Source organism: Xenopus laevis, chromosome 1L (assembly GCF_017654675.1).
Source record: "Xenopus laevis strain J_2021 chromosome 1L, Xenopus_laevis_v10.1, whole genome shotgun sequence".
Taxonomy (NCBI): Eukaryota; Metazoa; Chordata; class Amphibia; order Anura; family Pipidae; genus Xenopus; species Xenopus laevis.
Genome location: NC_054371.1, coordinates 186,623,480 through 186,640,427, shown reverse-complemented (window position 1 = coordinate 186,640,427; position 16,948 = coordinate 186,623,480). Strand labels below are relative to the sequence as shown.

Sequence of the window (16,948 nt, the reverse complement as noted above, 5' to 3'; positions counted from 1 at the left end):
GGGCATCTCTTTAAAATGCATAAGCTTTATATTCAATTTCATATACAATGATTGCATTATAGTTATTTTAGGATACACAGGTATGAGGTCTATTATCCAGAAACCCATTATCCAGAACGCTGAATAAAATGGGAATGCTATTAGCAAATCCTATTAAGCAGTTTTTTATTTTTTTACTGATTTCCCTTTTCTTTGTAATAATAAAACAGTACCTTACACTTGATCCTAGCTAAAGCTGGCCATACACGGAGAGATACGCTCGTTTGGCTATGCTGCCAAACAAGCGGATCTCTCTCCCCGGTGGGCAATAGGCTGAACCGATCGGATCATAATACTGCCAATACGGGTGGTCGTATCGCGGGACCGCATATACGGCCCCGGTCAGAGGGTTGCAGATTTTATCGACAGGCCCGGATTTGTGATGAGGCCACAAAAGCCCGGGCCTATGGCAGCAAAACTTTAGGGGCTGCTTCCCTATGGAGCACTGGGGACTCAAAGCTTCCCAGTGCGTGGATGCTTGAGAGCCCGCTCGCTTGTGCGAGGAGGGTCCGGGCAGTGGTGCTAGGACCATGCAGCGACAGGCGGGTGCACAAGAAGCGGCCTTGGGGCACCACCTCCCAAAATCCAGCCCTGTTGATCGGTGCGTTTATGGCCACCATAAGCACCATGCATCAATATTGGTGTCAAAACAATCCTATTGAGCTTATGTAATATTTACATTTTTTTAGTTACTTTGAGGCTTTGAATTATGGAAATTCCCCTTATCCCTTAAACCCCATTTCCCAAACACATTAGATAATAGATCCCATAGCAGATGGGCCCGATGATGATTGTAGGTCACAAACGGTGAGGTCCATGCTCACCCACTAGTTATGCCACTGATTAGCATCCCTTAGAGAGATTGTTCACGATTTATTCCACACACAAAGTGGTGATTATAATCTAAAGTCCCAATCCTAAACTCAACCGTAGTCAGGAGCCTATTGTATATGTTGTTGGAGGAAACAGGAGGAATACCATGCAGACACAGTAATATCATACAAACCTCATGTAGATAGTGATTTTATTTGATCTAAACCCCAATGTGTAAGGCAGCTGTGCTAAGAACTGACCCTGATCTGATTCATACCATAGCTTCCTGGTGTCATTTATACCACACACCAATAGGGAATATTTTACAGAAAGAACTTTTCTTGACTTTCTAATTTTTCTTTAACAATTTTGCTGAAGTAAACAAGAAAAATAATTAAAGACTAGGGTGGCCGCAGTACTGTTGAAACAAACAAATATTTCCTCTCATCTGTTGGGTCCATTCCTCACTAATGTGCACTTGCTCTTTATAAGGAAAGGAAACCATTCCATTAAAAATATTAATGAACACAATGGTTAATAGGTATAACTACAACACATTACTATTAAACTGAGTGACATTTTAAAACATTATTATGACTGCAGATTTTTTTTCTTTTCTCTTATTTTTTTTTACTCTAGATTTTGTGGCCCTGCCTGACCTTGACGTTGAAGCGATGGAAAATTGGGGATTGATTACTTTTATTGAGGGAGCACTGATTTATGACCCCAAGCAGAAATGTAGTTATTCCAAATTTAGGACGTCTCTGATTGTTTCCCATGAGATAGCGCACCAGGCATGTGGTAAAAATGTCTTTTGCTTTTACCCTTATTCATTAAAGGGATTCTGTCATGATTTTTATGATGTAGTTTTTATTTCTAAATTACACTGTTTACACTGCAAATAATTCACTCTACCATATAAAGTTTCATTCCTGAACCAGCAAGTGTATTTTTTTAGTTGTAATATTGGTGTGTAGGTGCATCTCAGGTCATTTTGCCTGGTCATGTGTTTTCAGAAAGAGCCAGCGCTTTAGGATGGAACTGCTTTCTGGCAGGCTGTTGTTTCTCCTACTCAATGTAACTGAATGTGTCACAGTGGGACCTGGATTTTACTATTGAGTGTTGTTCTTAGATCTACCAGGGAGTTGTATTAAAACAACTGTGGTGAAAATATGTCTAGAATCTTAAGGTGGCCATAAACTCACAAATAATATCATAGGAAAATAATTTTCTTATGATATTTGGTGTGTGTATTGTGGGAGATGAGCCGACCGATGTCGGCAGAAGACTTGGATATCAGTTGGCCAGCTATCGGCCTGGCCGGAAAATTCTGATTGGGCGATTTTGAAGGCACCTGATCATTGCCCATTGTTAGTGCTGAATTGTCAGATACAGGTAGAATTTTATTGTTTCTATCTGTATATCTGAAGATTCAGCTTGAAACGAATGATCTTTCCTAGAAAGATCGTAATTGTAACGTCTATGGCCACCTTTAGGGGCTGTGAAAAAATCAGGGCACAAAAAAAGTGCAAATATATTTTTAGAACCTTGAATAGTTGGAATTTATTAAAAAAATGCAAAATGTTGCCAGAAAAAGCTAGCGACATTATTTAGAAGTCTCTATGTAGACGTTATAGAAGTCTTTATGTATTTAGATATTAAAACATTTGAGATTTTCAGCCTCATTGAAATATTTAAATTTCCTGCTGGCGTTTGACTGCTTTTCCATTAAAAACTGCGCTCGGGAATATTTCGTCAAATTTTTCCCTTAAATTAGCTAAGTCACAGCCTGGAACAGTATCATATGTTTTCATGCATATAATATTATATCTACTGTTAAAGGGGTGGTTCACCTTTACGTTAACTTTGAGTATGTTATAGAACACTCTATACATCATACTAAAGCTGGCCATAGATGCAAAGATCCGATCATAGGAATCCTCAAATTCGTACGTTTTTCGGACCGTCCCAACATTTTTCGTCCCACAGAGATTGGTCGTTCAGTCGATTGGACAGTTTAAAAGATTTCTGTCGGCTGCCGATAATATCTCCGCATGTATTGCCGATTGGACGGTTTTCAGTGGGAGACTGCCACCAGTTTTTGTCGGACATAAACTTTTGTACGATTGCTGCCAGGGACAGAACATCGGCTGATCTGTTCTTTTACTACTTTATTTGATCTGAATGGTTAGTGGCAGGTCGGGAGATGGGGAAGTCCGATCGTTCGAGGATTCGAACGATCGGATCTTTGCGGCTATGGCCATCTTAAAATTTAATTTAAATGAAGACCCTGTAAGTAAATGGTATGAGCTACCATGATGGACATACTGAATAGAAATAAACCCTGATCTATCTGTTTGAAGTAAATATCCTTCCCCCCTAATATTTCCACTGCTTTCATTTTCTACACTTCACATTCACATTAAAGTTGCTTCTCTTTGATTAAAGCAATTACTAGAACAAAACATGGTAGCTATAAGCTTATAACAATTTTTGTTCCTTATTGTTACTTCTGTTTGGGCTGTAAATCATTCTACAAGATACAGATTGCTTGGGAATAAAAAGTCAACGCAAGTCAATAGGAATGGGAATAGGAATTTGATATTGATTTTGTATATGCTATTTCCAGTGAATTTCCCACATGCAAAAAATTAAACTCAGAGGTAAACTGCATTATAGTGTAAAATTACTACTTACAGAATGCAGGCTTGTAATAAATCAATACTATATTTATAATGATATTGTACGTCTATATGGAATTAAATGAACTAGTGTATGAAGGCTATGCAGTTTGCTGTAAGAAAATACTGTTTATGTCTTTTTATTGAAGTGGTTTGGAAACCTTGTTACCATGAAATGGTGGACTGATCTATGGCTGAACGAAGGATTTGCATCTTATGTGGAGTATTTTGGTGTTACGTTTCTTGACTCCAAATTAAAACTGGTAAGTAACATGATTTATATCCCATGGCTCACAACCTTAAATTGGGTTGCCTGCTGTATGTATAGTATAGATCTCTATGATTTTAATGTTGTGAGATTATTTGCTACAATACAAACAAGTGATCAATTAATAATGCATAATTCTAAAGTAAAATTTAGGATTGCAAAGCTAACTCCAGCATTTTATCTGTGTCCCTTGCAGAAAGTAAAAAAAACCCCTCTGTACTAGATATTGCTTTGGCAATAGAAGTAGAGATCATGATTTTATTTTAATTGCTATTATGCCATTGATTTAACACTGTTTAAGAAAACATTTAAGATCTATTTCAAATTAGCATACCTTCCAACTGTCCTGTTTTATGCGGGACAGTCCTGATTTTGACAGCTGAACTCGCAGTCCCGGAGATTGTTACTGAAATGTCTCGACTTTCTCTATGATCTCCTGCACTAAACAGCCAGAAAAAGATACAAAGCTTCAAAAACGTAATTGGCTTTTGGCAAAAAGCCCAGAATAAGTGGCAGGTGCACATAGATACATTTGTAAAAATTTAAGATAAGCAAAGAAACAATTGAAACAATTTCAATTTCATTAGCAAACTGTAATAACACATAAAAACCACAGAAATGTGCTCAAACTTTCATAACCTGCCAAAATCTGTAAAATGAACATGGTAATTAGGGGGTGTGACCACAAAAATGGGTGTGGTCAAATAATCTTTTGCTGAGCTTCACATGCCAAATCTTTTTGTCCCTCTTTCTATTTCCAAAATGTTGGGAGGTATGAACTAGTATTGCATGAATAGACAATGAAACGTAAGGGTAAACCTTATTGTGTGCACACAATGTACCCTCTCTACTTACTTGCATTCTTAGGTATGATGTGGTGTCTCCATATATTTTTGTGATGAACTGGACTAAATAACTAGAGACAAGAAAATATTAGACACTTGATTAAAACCCTTAGGGTGTGTGTGTTTTTTTTTTTTTTTGCTGAAAATTTTAACTAAAAAATAGGAAACATAAGGTGTTCTGTTTTGTGTGTTGCAGGATGAATTGTTCACCATGCACAACTTGCAGCCCATCTTTGAAAGAGACGTAGGAGCTCACGCTAAGACTGTGTCACTGAAAGAAGAGGAGCTCTATGAAGCCGATTCCTCTATTATGTTTAATGAATTCACATACGACAAGGTAAAAATGATCAGTGCCATGCAGACTAAAAAAACACAATAAGCTGAACTGAAACCAATGCTCTAAAAGATTATATTTCAATTGTCACTGGCAAGCACTCCACAAAGGAGGTTGTTCATTTTTAAGTTAAAGGAACAGTAACACCAAAAAATTAAAGTGTTTTAAATTAAAACGAAAACATAATGTACTGTTGCCCTGCAAATATAATGTACTGCATATAAAAATATAACGTGTTGCATCACAAACATTACTATAGTTCATATAAACAAGCTGCTGTGTAGCAATGGTGGGAATTGAAAAAAGGCTATATGGCACAGGTTAAATAATGGATAACTGATAACACCATTATGTTCTACAGAGCTTATCTGCTATCTCCTTTTTCTCCTTTGAATGGCTGCCCCCATTGCTACACAGCAGCTTCTATATATAAACAATAGTAGTGTTTCTGAAGCAAACACAGCGGTTTTACCAGTGCAGGGCAACACTGCATTATATTTGTATTACTTTAACACACATTCTTTTTTTATGTTACTGTTCCTTTAACTTTTAGTATGATGCTGAGAGCGATATTCTGAGACAATTTGCAGTTGATTTTAATTTTTTATTATTTGTGTTTTTTGAGTTATTTAGCGTCTTATGCAGCAGCTCTCCAGTTTCGGTCCAAATTACCCTAGCAACCATGTATTGATTTGAATAAGAGATTGGAATATGAATAGGAGAGGCCTGAATAGAAAGATGAGTAATAAAAAGTAGCAATACATTTGTAGACTTACAGAGCAATTGTTTTTTTGATATTTTTAAAATCATGAGAATGTGAGAGAATGCAAACTCCTGTTCCTCTGTCACCAGTTCTTGCATCAGGCAGGGATAGTTTATAGGTGAATTTAAACAAAAATGGGTCTGCATGTTTCTACTTAATTGACTACTTGAAATAAATAGTATAAAACACCAGTGCATTCCTTTCAGAAAAGTATTTATATTGACCACTTGGTTAGAGCGAGTCTGCTGGTATGTCCATTCCTCTGCATTACCACTGATTTAGGTTTTGAAAAGTCTTAACTTTATTTATTTAAATCATCATAAATAAGGTGTACAATGGTCATTGGAATTTTGGTGAAAATATACTTCAAGTCTATATATTTACTAATTTACACTATTAGCATCTTCTCTCTAAAGTCCTACTTTATATTCTTACTGCCAATATGCAATTTCACATCTTACTACTTTCGTATCCTTTCCATTGTTGTTGTGTTCATATTTGTTGATATTTGTTGAGGGCCCGTAGAGTGCTCATCTTAAAACATTATCTTCTGTTTCTTGTTTTCAGGGATCTGCCCTTGTACGAATGCTGTCAAGTTTCCTGACAGAGAAACTCTTCATCAAGGGAATCAGCGTGAGTTCAGAAAAAAAACTTTCTTGGATTCATAAATTATATTTGGCAGTTTAGCATTGGGAAGATTCCTTCTTGCATACTTGAATCACCAGTGTGAATGGTATGTGTTTCCTTATGTCATAAAATAGTCATTAACATTTAATTTGTTTCATCACAGTCATATCTGAAGACCTTTTCGTTCTCAAACGTTGACCAGGATGATCTGTGGAATCATTTGCAAATGGTACTATTTAAATCCTCCTAGCTTCCATACAATGTTCATATGATTTTATAATATACATATTTTATGTGATATGTATTTCCAGATATATATTTATATATTGTGGTGAGGTCACCACTAGGATACCTGGGAAAGCCCAGGACAGAGCTTATTTATGTCCCAGGTACCCGGTAGTCCAGCCCGGGTGTTTTGGGTCTACCTGAGGTATCTCAGCTCAAGGCAGCTCAAGCCAGAGTGTTGAGCTCTAGTCTGGGAAAAGACACAGGGAAGCTGCCTGTGTGAGCACAGAGAGATTTTGAAACACTACAAGGTTGGAACATTTCCTTTTCATTTGTTTTGGGGAGATAGGCGGTAGGTCTACTCCTAGTTAGTTAGGACAACTGACCTGTCTTAGTTAGAAGCCCATTCAGTGGCAAGGAGCTTATTTAGAACTGTTTTTTGTTGTTTTGCTGCAAGTGAAAATAAACTGCTGGAAAGAGATTACCCTCTTATGAGTTGTGATTGTGCCGTGGGGTATATATTTATATATATATTTATATATATATATATATATTCTCTCCAGGGCACACAGATGCAGAACAGATATTTTATTTGGTGTATGAGTACCTCTAATAGTTTTTTATTTTCCAGAACCCTGTAAAAGCAACTATAAAATATGCTGTACTGTAGTAAGCCTCATAAAATAAATGTCCACAGGTCCAGTCCAACTTTTAGCCATAAGTTAAAATAGACACCTGTACTATAACAGTAACAGAGACTCTCAATCATACATACATACATACAAACATTCATACATAGTTCACACATACAGCTTGTTAGTCTTTCTGCCCACTAAATTGGTTGTTATGCAATGAAAGTGTCAGGGATGAAAATATAGGGACAAAATCCCACATCTTTTAATATTGTTTAGTAAAGACACATATTTTGAAAAATAGACAGGTTTATTTGAAGATACCCACTTTTTGTTCTGCGTGCCTGTAGACCATATTAAAATTTTCTTTATATGTGGATATCCAGTGAACCTCCAGAGAATAGCGTTAGTGGAAAAAACTTGAAATATATTACCAAGCTTTTTATTTACGAGGAAATCTCAGCCATTTGAAAGTTTGAAATGTTTTAATGAGCTTTAGTTCACTGCACAGTTCATCTTCCTGAACTGTTCTTCTTCTCCCCCACCTGGGAAGTGTGACAAAAGTAGACATGGTTAATTCATGTTTACATCTTAATTATATTTGAGCATTCATTTTTGTAAGTGTAAAGAATCTGAAGACCATTATGGAAGGAAACTATGGAAGTGAAAATGTTGATGGCTGTTGTTAAATATATAAATTATGATAAATCATGCTTGTTTGTAAATATGGTATTTTATTATTTATAGTGCAAAATATCCCTTTTTTTTTACACAAATTTATTTTTCTAAGTTTGTAGATCATCAAGATGAAGTTCGACTTCCAACAACATTAAGACATATTATGCAGTCCTGGACATGGCAAAGAGGCGTTCCTCTTATCACTTTAAAAACAACTACTGGGGAACTGGCTGAAGAGCTGTTCAAGACTGACAACACAGAAAACATCACAAGTGACAGCAAGTACTTATTCACTATTAACTATTCACTTGTAACCATCCAAACTCCCTCCCATGATCAGGCTAGTTAGCAAAACATACATTTATATGGACAGAGACAGACTTCTTGCAGATGATTTTGGATTTACCACTTCTAGGGTGTTTAATACCCTCCTATATTCTGTGAATGACTCTTAGTCCCCCACTGTTGTCTGGTCTGCCAAATTTCTCAAAAAAGTGCACAAAAAGTAAAAGGTGGTGAAGAGACAGATGGAAAATATGTAATACAGGAAGGTGACTCATTAATGAACTTTTGATTATAAAAATATTGATCCAGTTCATTTTAATTGGCCTATGGGATTGATCAAATGGATATACCAGTTTGAATCTTTCTTTGTGTTGTGTATTTCTGCACAATATACTGCAGCTGTTCTATGTATTTTGGATTGTAGTTGATTCTATGTTACTGCCATGAATACTTTTAATAGTTGTATTGTTAAATTACATTTTAAAATTGTATTATTGTAATCCTATGCATTATTTCTATTTAAGTCACACATGGATTGTCCCTATAACTTGGATGAAAAATGGAATTGAGCAAACATCACTCTGGCTAGACAAAAAATCCAGTAAGTAGAGTTACTCTTTACAACAGTAAAATATAACCAGAAATATGGCCGATACAATTGTGGCATGGTGTATGATTGTCCAGCTCTATTGTACAAAATAATAATTGAATTGTTATCATACCACCTGTACTCTGCCAGCAGCCCCAGCAAATGTTCTTTCTGCCCTACCATAAAAATGGCTTTGGGTGAGTCCTCCAATCCGGAGGACAAAGAAACCACTTATTTTGGTAAACAAAGAATTCTTATTCTGTTCTGAAAAAACTGGGAATTATAGCACCTCTGTTACACTAATACAAAAAAATTGCATTTAATCTAAAATATTAATGCAATCTCTTGATTAGGAAGTTTATTTTCATTATTTTCCCCACAGTTCATTTTCACTCCTTTATAAAATGTGAAATCATATTTTCTTTACCAGGTTTGTGACAATGGTTGGGCAGTGTTAGAACTTCAGTCTGAAACATGTACAACCATATGAAATATTTATTTAGACCTCTTTTCATTTTGTGAATGCAGAAGTGTTTCCAGTAATGACAACTGCAGCAGATGAGTGGATTGTTTTAAACATCAACGTAACGGCATATTACAGAACAAATTATAATAAAGAAAACTGGAACCGCCTGGCAAAACAACTTGAAACCAACCCAAAGGTAAACATGATAAAATAGTAGTGGAGGTTTAAACGAGCCACTAGTTAATTAGGTTTTAGCTTCCAAGTACCATCTGTATGGCATAGAATAGACTTTTCTTTGGATCTTTAAATACATCATGTACAAAATCAACCATCATGACCTCATTTTAATGCAATAAAATCCCTACTCTATCCTGTCATTTGTGAACTGATAACTTACATTTCATTGATGGAGGAACTTAACTACTATTTTATTATTAATCCTTTCTTCAACACTTTTATGTGTGGTATATATATATATATATATATATATATATATATATATATATATCTTATATTATAATATTCCTTTATACAATGTTTTCTTTCACTGCATTAACACAGACTGATCTTTGGACTGTTCATGAGCTCCAGAATCACAATGAACATTTTGAGTTAGGGCTTTAAAGTAATTGTTATATAAATTCTATATATCAATTCCTGATTAAATGGATCAGATTGAAATTTTCTGCACTGGAACCGTTGAACAAGCCTGAATGATTCCCAGCGGTTCCATTTTTTCACAGTTGTTTAAACTTCAGATCATTGGGGGTCATTTATAAAGTTCGCGCAGCGCATATTTTTCGCAAATGGTTGTATTGCGCATGTTTTTTGCTGAGCGCTAATATATTGCACTGCTCTGCCCATCTTTCCGGTTTTTGCGAATTCGCAGTGTGAATAAATTTTCGCAAATGGCGCGCAAATGAGACAGGAGTTTGCGCAAGCGCACCCAATGTGCGAGGTTGTTGTGCGCGAAAATAGCTTTAAATTCGCAGTTTGCAAAACTGTTTTGCGAATATTTTGTCCGCCACCAAAGTTGTGGCGTAATTGAGTCGCAGAGTGTGCGCATAAAGATTCGCAATTTGCGAATTGTGACATATTTATAAAGCCCCTTTAGACATTCGCATTGTGAATAAAAAATTCGCAATTCTGTATGCACCCTCTCATTCAGCTTTATAAATATAACCATGCGCAGGGCAAATATTTTAACTTTGCGAACCAATCTGCCCTGCGCGAAGTTTATAAATGACCCCCATTGTGTTTATTTAATAGATTATATTGTGTTTTGCTGCTTTCTTACACTTTGTTGGTTGTTAAATCTGATAGGATTGTTATTGTTTTACCCGACAGTAACCAGCAAACCCAAGGCAATTCCAATCCTTCATAAAGCCCAATATGACTTGTATCCATCCCACACAAAGGCATTTCTCTCCTGTTTAATATATTATACATATTAATCTTATTTTGTGTTCTATATTCTATATCTTTAATTGCTCTAACATGCTGTCTGCTCATTGTAAAGGTTGTACCCACAGTCAATAGAATACAGCTGATTGAAGACGCATTTACTTTGGCTAGGTGAGTGGACAATGGATCTCCTGTGAATATATAATTAAACACTGTAACCAAACCATAACATACATTTTGTCTTTAGTACTTCATTAGTAAAATGAATGCTTCATCATTCTATCAGTAGGGCCCTCCATTTCTAGTACAGAATATTTTGTTTTTGTGGACCTGTTTGGGCGATAAATAAATTCCCTCTCTCTGTTGAGTTTCTCAAGGCTCTGTCTTGGACCCTCTGCTGTCCTCACTTTATACTTTTTCTCTAAGAATAATTATTCAGTTATTGGGCATTAGTGGCACCTACAGTATTTGCTATTTACACCAAACTCTACCTGTCTAGTCCTGACCCTCCTCCTGGATGTCACTGTGCCACCTGAAACTTAATTTTTATCTTTCCTCCAACATCTTCCCCTGTCCCTCAGGTTTCACTCACAGTTAATAACATCATCTTTCAATCGACCACACAGGCAGGCTGCATAGAAATCATCTTAGACTTCCATCTGTTTTGACACCGCACATTCAAAAACTTGCCAAATCTTGTCAAATTCATCTTTGCAACATTGCCCAAATACAATCTGAAGGCAGCCATACATGGTTATGATCTTTCCTGTGACCATTGATTAAAGGCTAAATCGTCAGATATACAGATAAAATTCTACTATTATCTGACAATTCAGCAGTATCCCCTTGGCAGAAAATCAAAATTTTCCGTCTTGGCCAAATGACGAGATGACCAGTATCCAAATATTTTGCTGATATCAGTTGCCTCTTCTTTGTTTTTTACACCAATATGTGTGTGTGTATGGCCACCTTTACCTCTTCTTCGATACAACTAAAACACTTATTCAGTCTCCTATTATTTTCTGCCTTGACTACTGAAACTTACTAATTTCAAGCGTTCCAGTATATTGCATTTCACTATTCCAATCTGTTCTACACTCTGCCGCTAGACTCTGTCTCATTGCTCCACATCAGCTGCTCCTCTATGCATATTCCATCACCGGCTGCCAATATACTTTAGAATAAAATTCCAATTACTAGCACTCATATTTAAGGCGCTAAATAATGAATCTCCTTCCTATATCTCAGCTCTGATCTCAAATACACTCCTTCACATACAGTAACTAATGCTCTACTTCTGACTTTCGCCTCACTCTCATCAATTCAACAAATTCCTGAATGCAAGAATTCTCTCAAGCTTTTGCCTGTCTTTAGAACTCCCTGCCTGAACTCTTCCCCTTCCTTCCAAAATTTCAAATGCTCCTTAAAGACCCACCTGTTTAGGGAATCCTATTAATGTATCTTGATTAGTCAGAAATTAATGTATCATAAATCACCAATTTGTTTATATAATCCTTGTTTCAATTGTACCCTAACCCTTTCAATTCTAAGCTCTTGCAAGTAGGACCCTCGACTCCTATTATTACTCTGTAAATCCTTGTTTTTACATTTTTGGAAGATCCTTGTTATTTATAAAATAATGTATATGAGGATGACGATGATGATATGTGAAATTCACAGGTAAATCAATTTTTTACCAATATTAATGCTACAAAGTGAAAATATTTTTACCTTTAAATCACCTAAAATGAAACAACTAACATGCAATTTACATTATAGGGTTTCATTCGACAGTGTTTTAAACATATACCAAAGACCCCTTTTTGTCCCCGTGTAAAGCCTATGGCACACTATGCCTAAACACCCTGTATGTGTGCACTTTACAGAAATTGAATCTGCCTATCACTGCTCACATGGGGTGGATTTTGGGCAGAAAATGTTTGTATATGCAGTGACGTGCAGATTCCACTTCTCTTTTCTCAGGTTCTCTTTTTCCATTTCCGACCGTGGTTTTTATATGCAAATTAGGATTCAGTTCAGTATTTGGCAGATTCTTTTCAAAAGGATTTGGGGGTTTGACCGAATCCCAAAATAGTGTTTTTGGTGCATCCCTAATGTCCACACATACCGGAGAGATATTATGCCTATCTACCTTTTCTCCATTGGTGTTTTTCCACCAGCAGAGAAAGTTCATAGAACTAAAATCTGTTATATAAACATGTGCCTTTTTGCCCATTTGTGACTTTTGCTGCACAGCACCTTATATATATAAACTATAGCATAGCTTGGGAAACAAATACACATTTTTTTTTACCAGTGGAGGTTTAGAGTGCATTATTTTTAAAGGAATTTTTGTCCTTTAAATGCATTATTATTATATATGCAGGCTTCCAGTTCTTTGAGACCATACATAACTCATTGAGTACAGTATTTCACACTTATTGCCTCAGGTCAATAAACACATCCACACACTGGGAGCAATGCATTCACAATGACTTCTTATAGACTAATAATCATTGCATTCCCCAGCTTTAAGGGCTTTTAATGCTGACAATAATCATTAATGTTAAGCCACACATGTTATGCCTAGGAGAAAAACTCTTTCTAGTGCCATGTTACTCTACTAACAGAGGAAAGGAAAGTACTGGAGAAAGAAGAGATTGCATAAGGGCTTTGGGCCACAATATCTTAATATCGAACATGTGAATCCTACTGTATTCTCTCAAATTCCACCATCAATCATGGTAGTAACTATTATCCTACTAGTGGGCACTTTTGGCTTCCACTGACCATATTTACTTAACATTAGCAATGAGGACATGTTGGGTTGGCAACTAAACTGCATTGAAACAATGGAAGAATGAAAGAACACTTTAACCACTGAAAAGTTCTATTGATTTTTATTTCACAATTTCTTCTTAGTTCCCCTATAAATATGAATGTTCTCATTTGACTAGGTATGGTTATACTGAATTTGGGACAGCACTTAGTTTAACCAAGTACCTTGAGAAAGAAGAGGAAATCACTGTGTGGTACACGGCATTGAAACATGTGATGTCTTCATATTATCCGCTAATCACTTATACCAACTTCCCCCTATTTAAGGTACTGTTTTAATGTTGTATGCATGAAACTTAAAAAACCCTCACACATCTGAGGTTACCCTACTGCAGGGGTCCCCAACCTTTTTCACCCTGTGAGCCAAACTCAGATGAAAAACTTGTCCGTGAGCAACACAATAAGTGAAGAGTACGGCAAACATAATTTTTATTAATATTAAACATATACTCTAAATTAAAATGATATATAATATTAATCAATGTGAAATCTGGCACTGTATGTTTTCTGCCAGTTTTTGAATATCTGGGGTGTAGTTTGTGACAGCCAGCCTCATGCATTCTCCCAGATGATCATCATTTAAATGTGTTCTATATTTAGATTTTAAAATTTTTATAGCTGAAAATCCAGATTTACAAAGGTAGGTTGACCCAAAACAGGAATTCAGTCTTTGTGAGGTTCCTTTTAGGATGGGAAACTTGAAGATTTCTATTAAAGTCCAGAAGTCATTTTGCAGTGATCTGGATCTCAAAATGTGATCTGGATGGGCAATATGAGGGATTGGCTGCTGCTGGCTCAGGTACATGGGGCTATTTGGTGTCTGCCGGCACAGGTACACAGATGTTTGGGTCAATATGATGGATTTTTGGCTCCTGCCATCGTATTGCTTCTAAATATGTACCTGGCACAGGTACATATTTAGAAGCAATACGATGGATTTTTGGCTGCTGCTGGCACAGGTACAGATCGGGGGCAATATGTGGGATTGGCTGCTGCTGGCTCAGGTATATGGGTCAATATAGTGGCTGCTGGCACAGGTACACAGATGTTTAGAGCAATATGATGGATTTTTGGCTTCTGCTGGCACAGGTACAAATACGGGGCTGGCATAGGTACAGCTTGGGGGTGACAATATGATTGATGTTTTGGCTTATGCTGGCACAGGTACAGATTGGGGGCAATCTGAGGAATTGACTGCCATTGGGACAGGTACAAATGGGGGCATATGATGGTTCTGGCAATGGTAATGGAGGACCAGGTGGGGGCACTGATTGAAACCCTTGCCAAAATACCTTGGCCCAACCCTGGAAGTGATACAAGTGGATGGATGAGCAGGTGGCACAAAGGAGACTGGGCAGCACTGAAACTCTAGTGCAAAGTAATCATGTGGAGTTGGGAATAATAATTGTACAACAAGAAAATAGGTGAGGGAGCAGGAGTTACAGAGAATGTGGAATTATCAGAATTGGCACAGTAATGGCAGGAACTAGGGAGAAGGGCTCACTGTGGGCTGGCAAATAACATCAAGGCACGGCAGAAAAATATTGTGCTGAGGCTGGGAAGGGAGGGACAGAAACTATTGCGCTGTTATTAGTGCTCAATGCTGGATATGCAAGCATATAATTTCTACCAACAATAAGATTATTGCTAGGCTACAGAACGCTCCCTTCTTTCCAGCCCCATACCAGTACTGTTTTACCCAGTAGATCCGACTCACTAGCCCTGTGTAATAGGAGGCATTTTAATAGATTGTGTGCCAGCGAGATCCCTTCTCCTGACTCACCATAAGAAGCTTATATCAGTTTCAGTTCAAGCACGTTCCTTTATATATAGCCAACCTTCTGAAGTACGTGTAAAAGTTTCAGTGCGATACTTTCCAACTAGCCCTCATAGTCTCTAAATTGCCAGCGTCTTCCTCCAATCAATTCTGTGAGCCTCCTGTCAAATCGATCAGTGAGTTATAACAGCGTTATCTTTTCTCTCCATTTTCTTCCTGCGCTTCCTACTCACTGCTCTCTCACAGGACTAATTGCGAACACGCTGTTATAACTCACTGATCAATTTGACAGGAGGCTCACAGAACTGATCGGGACACGTACTTCAGAAGGTTGGCTATATAGAAAGGATCGTGCTTGAACTGAAACTGTGATATAAGTTTCTTATGGTGAGTCAGGAGAAGGGATCTCTCTGGCACACAATCTATTAAAATGCTTCCTATTACACAGGGCTAGTGAGTCGGATCTACTGGGTAAAACAGTACTGGTATGGGGCTGGAAAAGCTTACGCGAGGAACACCAAGAGGAGCTGCGAGCAACATGTTGCTCATGAGCTACGGGTTGGGGATCACTGCCCTACTGATTTCAGTTGGGTGGTGACTTTCACTTGAATTTCATTTATTTTGCATTGTGGTCAACTGGATTCAAAGGTTTACTTTTGCCAAATACAATTGCCTGCAGTGTTATCAGCCTACTGGGTGATATTTAATCTAACTGAGTGCTAATGATGATATATTAAAAGGTCTATAAAAATAAAGTAGGTGGGGCAGCTATAAAAATTGTAAAGGGACACGTCCATCCTAACGCAGGTAGCACTTAAGGGGCTGGCCTCAGATGCCCATGGCAACTCTGCACAAGCAGAACGCAATGTGCAAAAAGAATGGAGCATTATGGTCTTTTATTTATATTTCACAATGTGTTCTGCACATTAAATGACCCCTACTGTGTTACTGTGAATAGACCCCATACTTTGCCTGTCCAACTACAGAATGTGTCATTATCTTCAACTTTGAGAAACTCTTAATGATCTTTCTTTCTCCCTTTAAAAAGAAATACATATTGAAAAGAATAAATCCAATATACCAGCGATATGCAAGTTTAATTCGGACGGATTTCAATGAAGCAGCAGATGATTATTTTATACAGTAAGTGCTGAAGTCTATTCCATATACTGTAGATATATAATATATCTATAGATATGAGTTCTGAATTCATTCGATATTTTGTTTGCTTAGTGCTCTTGCAGTTGTGTCCTGAGTCTGTTTAAATGAGCCCCAATTGTCCTCTCATTGCAATTTGCATTCTAGACATGTAGCTCATTATTTCATTATTTCTCTGAAGGGGCAGATGACTTGTCCAAGAAGACAAGTATTTGACACAATAATTGAGCCAGTCCTCGTTCTGTGAGAATCTTGTGACATAAAGGGACACTATCACTATCAATCCCACAAACTGTCCCTCCCTCTTCATCATAAACTCTGAGCACCTGCATCTTTGAGACCTGTAAGCTCTATACTGTAAGCTTTAACCAATGAACATAAGTATTTCAATCATTTACATCCATATTTCAACGATGCGAGTGCCTAAGCAGTGTTGCCACTTGATCTTATCATTACAAACTTACAAAAGGCAGTGGGAGATATACGTGTATCAGGCTGAACTGGATGAAGTAGGGATTTAAAGGAG

At 37.1% G+C, this 16,948-nt stretch overlaps 1 protein-coding gene across 1 annotated transcript in view; it reads left to right on the top strand.

Annotated features, from left to right (window-relative positions):
* The window catches only part of lvrn.L (laeverin L homeolog), a 40,322-nt gene that overhangs the window by 11,172 nt on the left and 12,202 nt on the right, over positions 1 to 16,948 (top strand). The window contains exons 5-15 of the mRNA XM_018264282.2: positions 1,492 to 1,646; positions 3,683 to 3,796; positions 4,843 to 4,983; positions 6,311 to 6,376; positions 6,534 to 6,599; positions 8,018 to 8,187; positions 8,715 to 8,791; positions 9,308 to 9,441; positions 10,765 to 10,820; positions 13,607 to 13,754; positions 16,313 to 16,407. Coding sequence (XP_018119771.1) covers positions 1,492 to 1,646; positions 3,683 to 3,796; positions 4,843 to 4,983; positions 6,311 to 6,376; positions 6,534 to 6,599; positions 8,018 to 8,187; positions 8,715 to 8,791; positions 9,308 to 9,441; positions 10,765 to 10,820; positions 13,607 to 13,754; positions 16,313 to 16,407 — 1,222 coding nt within the window. The remainder of the gene's footprint in view (positions 1 to 1,491; positions 1,647 to 3,682; positions 3,797 to 4,842; positions 4,984 to 6,310; positions 6,377 to 6,533; positions 6,600 to 8,017; positions 8,188 to 8,714; positions 8,792 to 9,307; positions 9,442 to 10,764; positions 10,821 to 13,606; positions 13,755 to 16,312; positions 16,408 to 16,948) is intronic.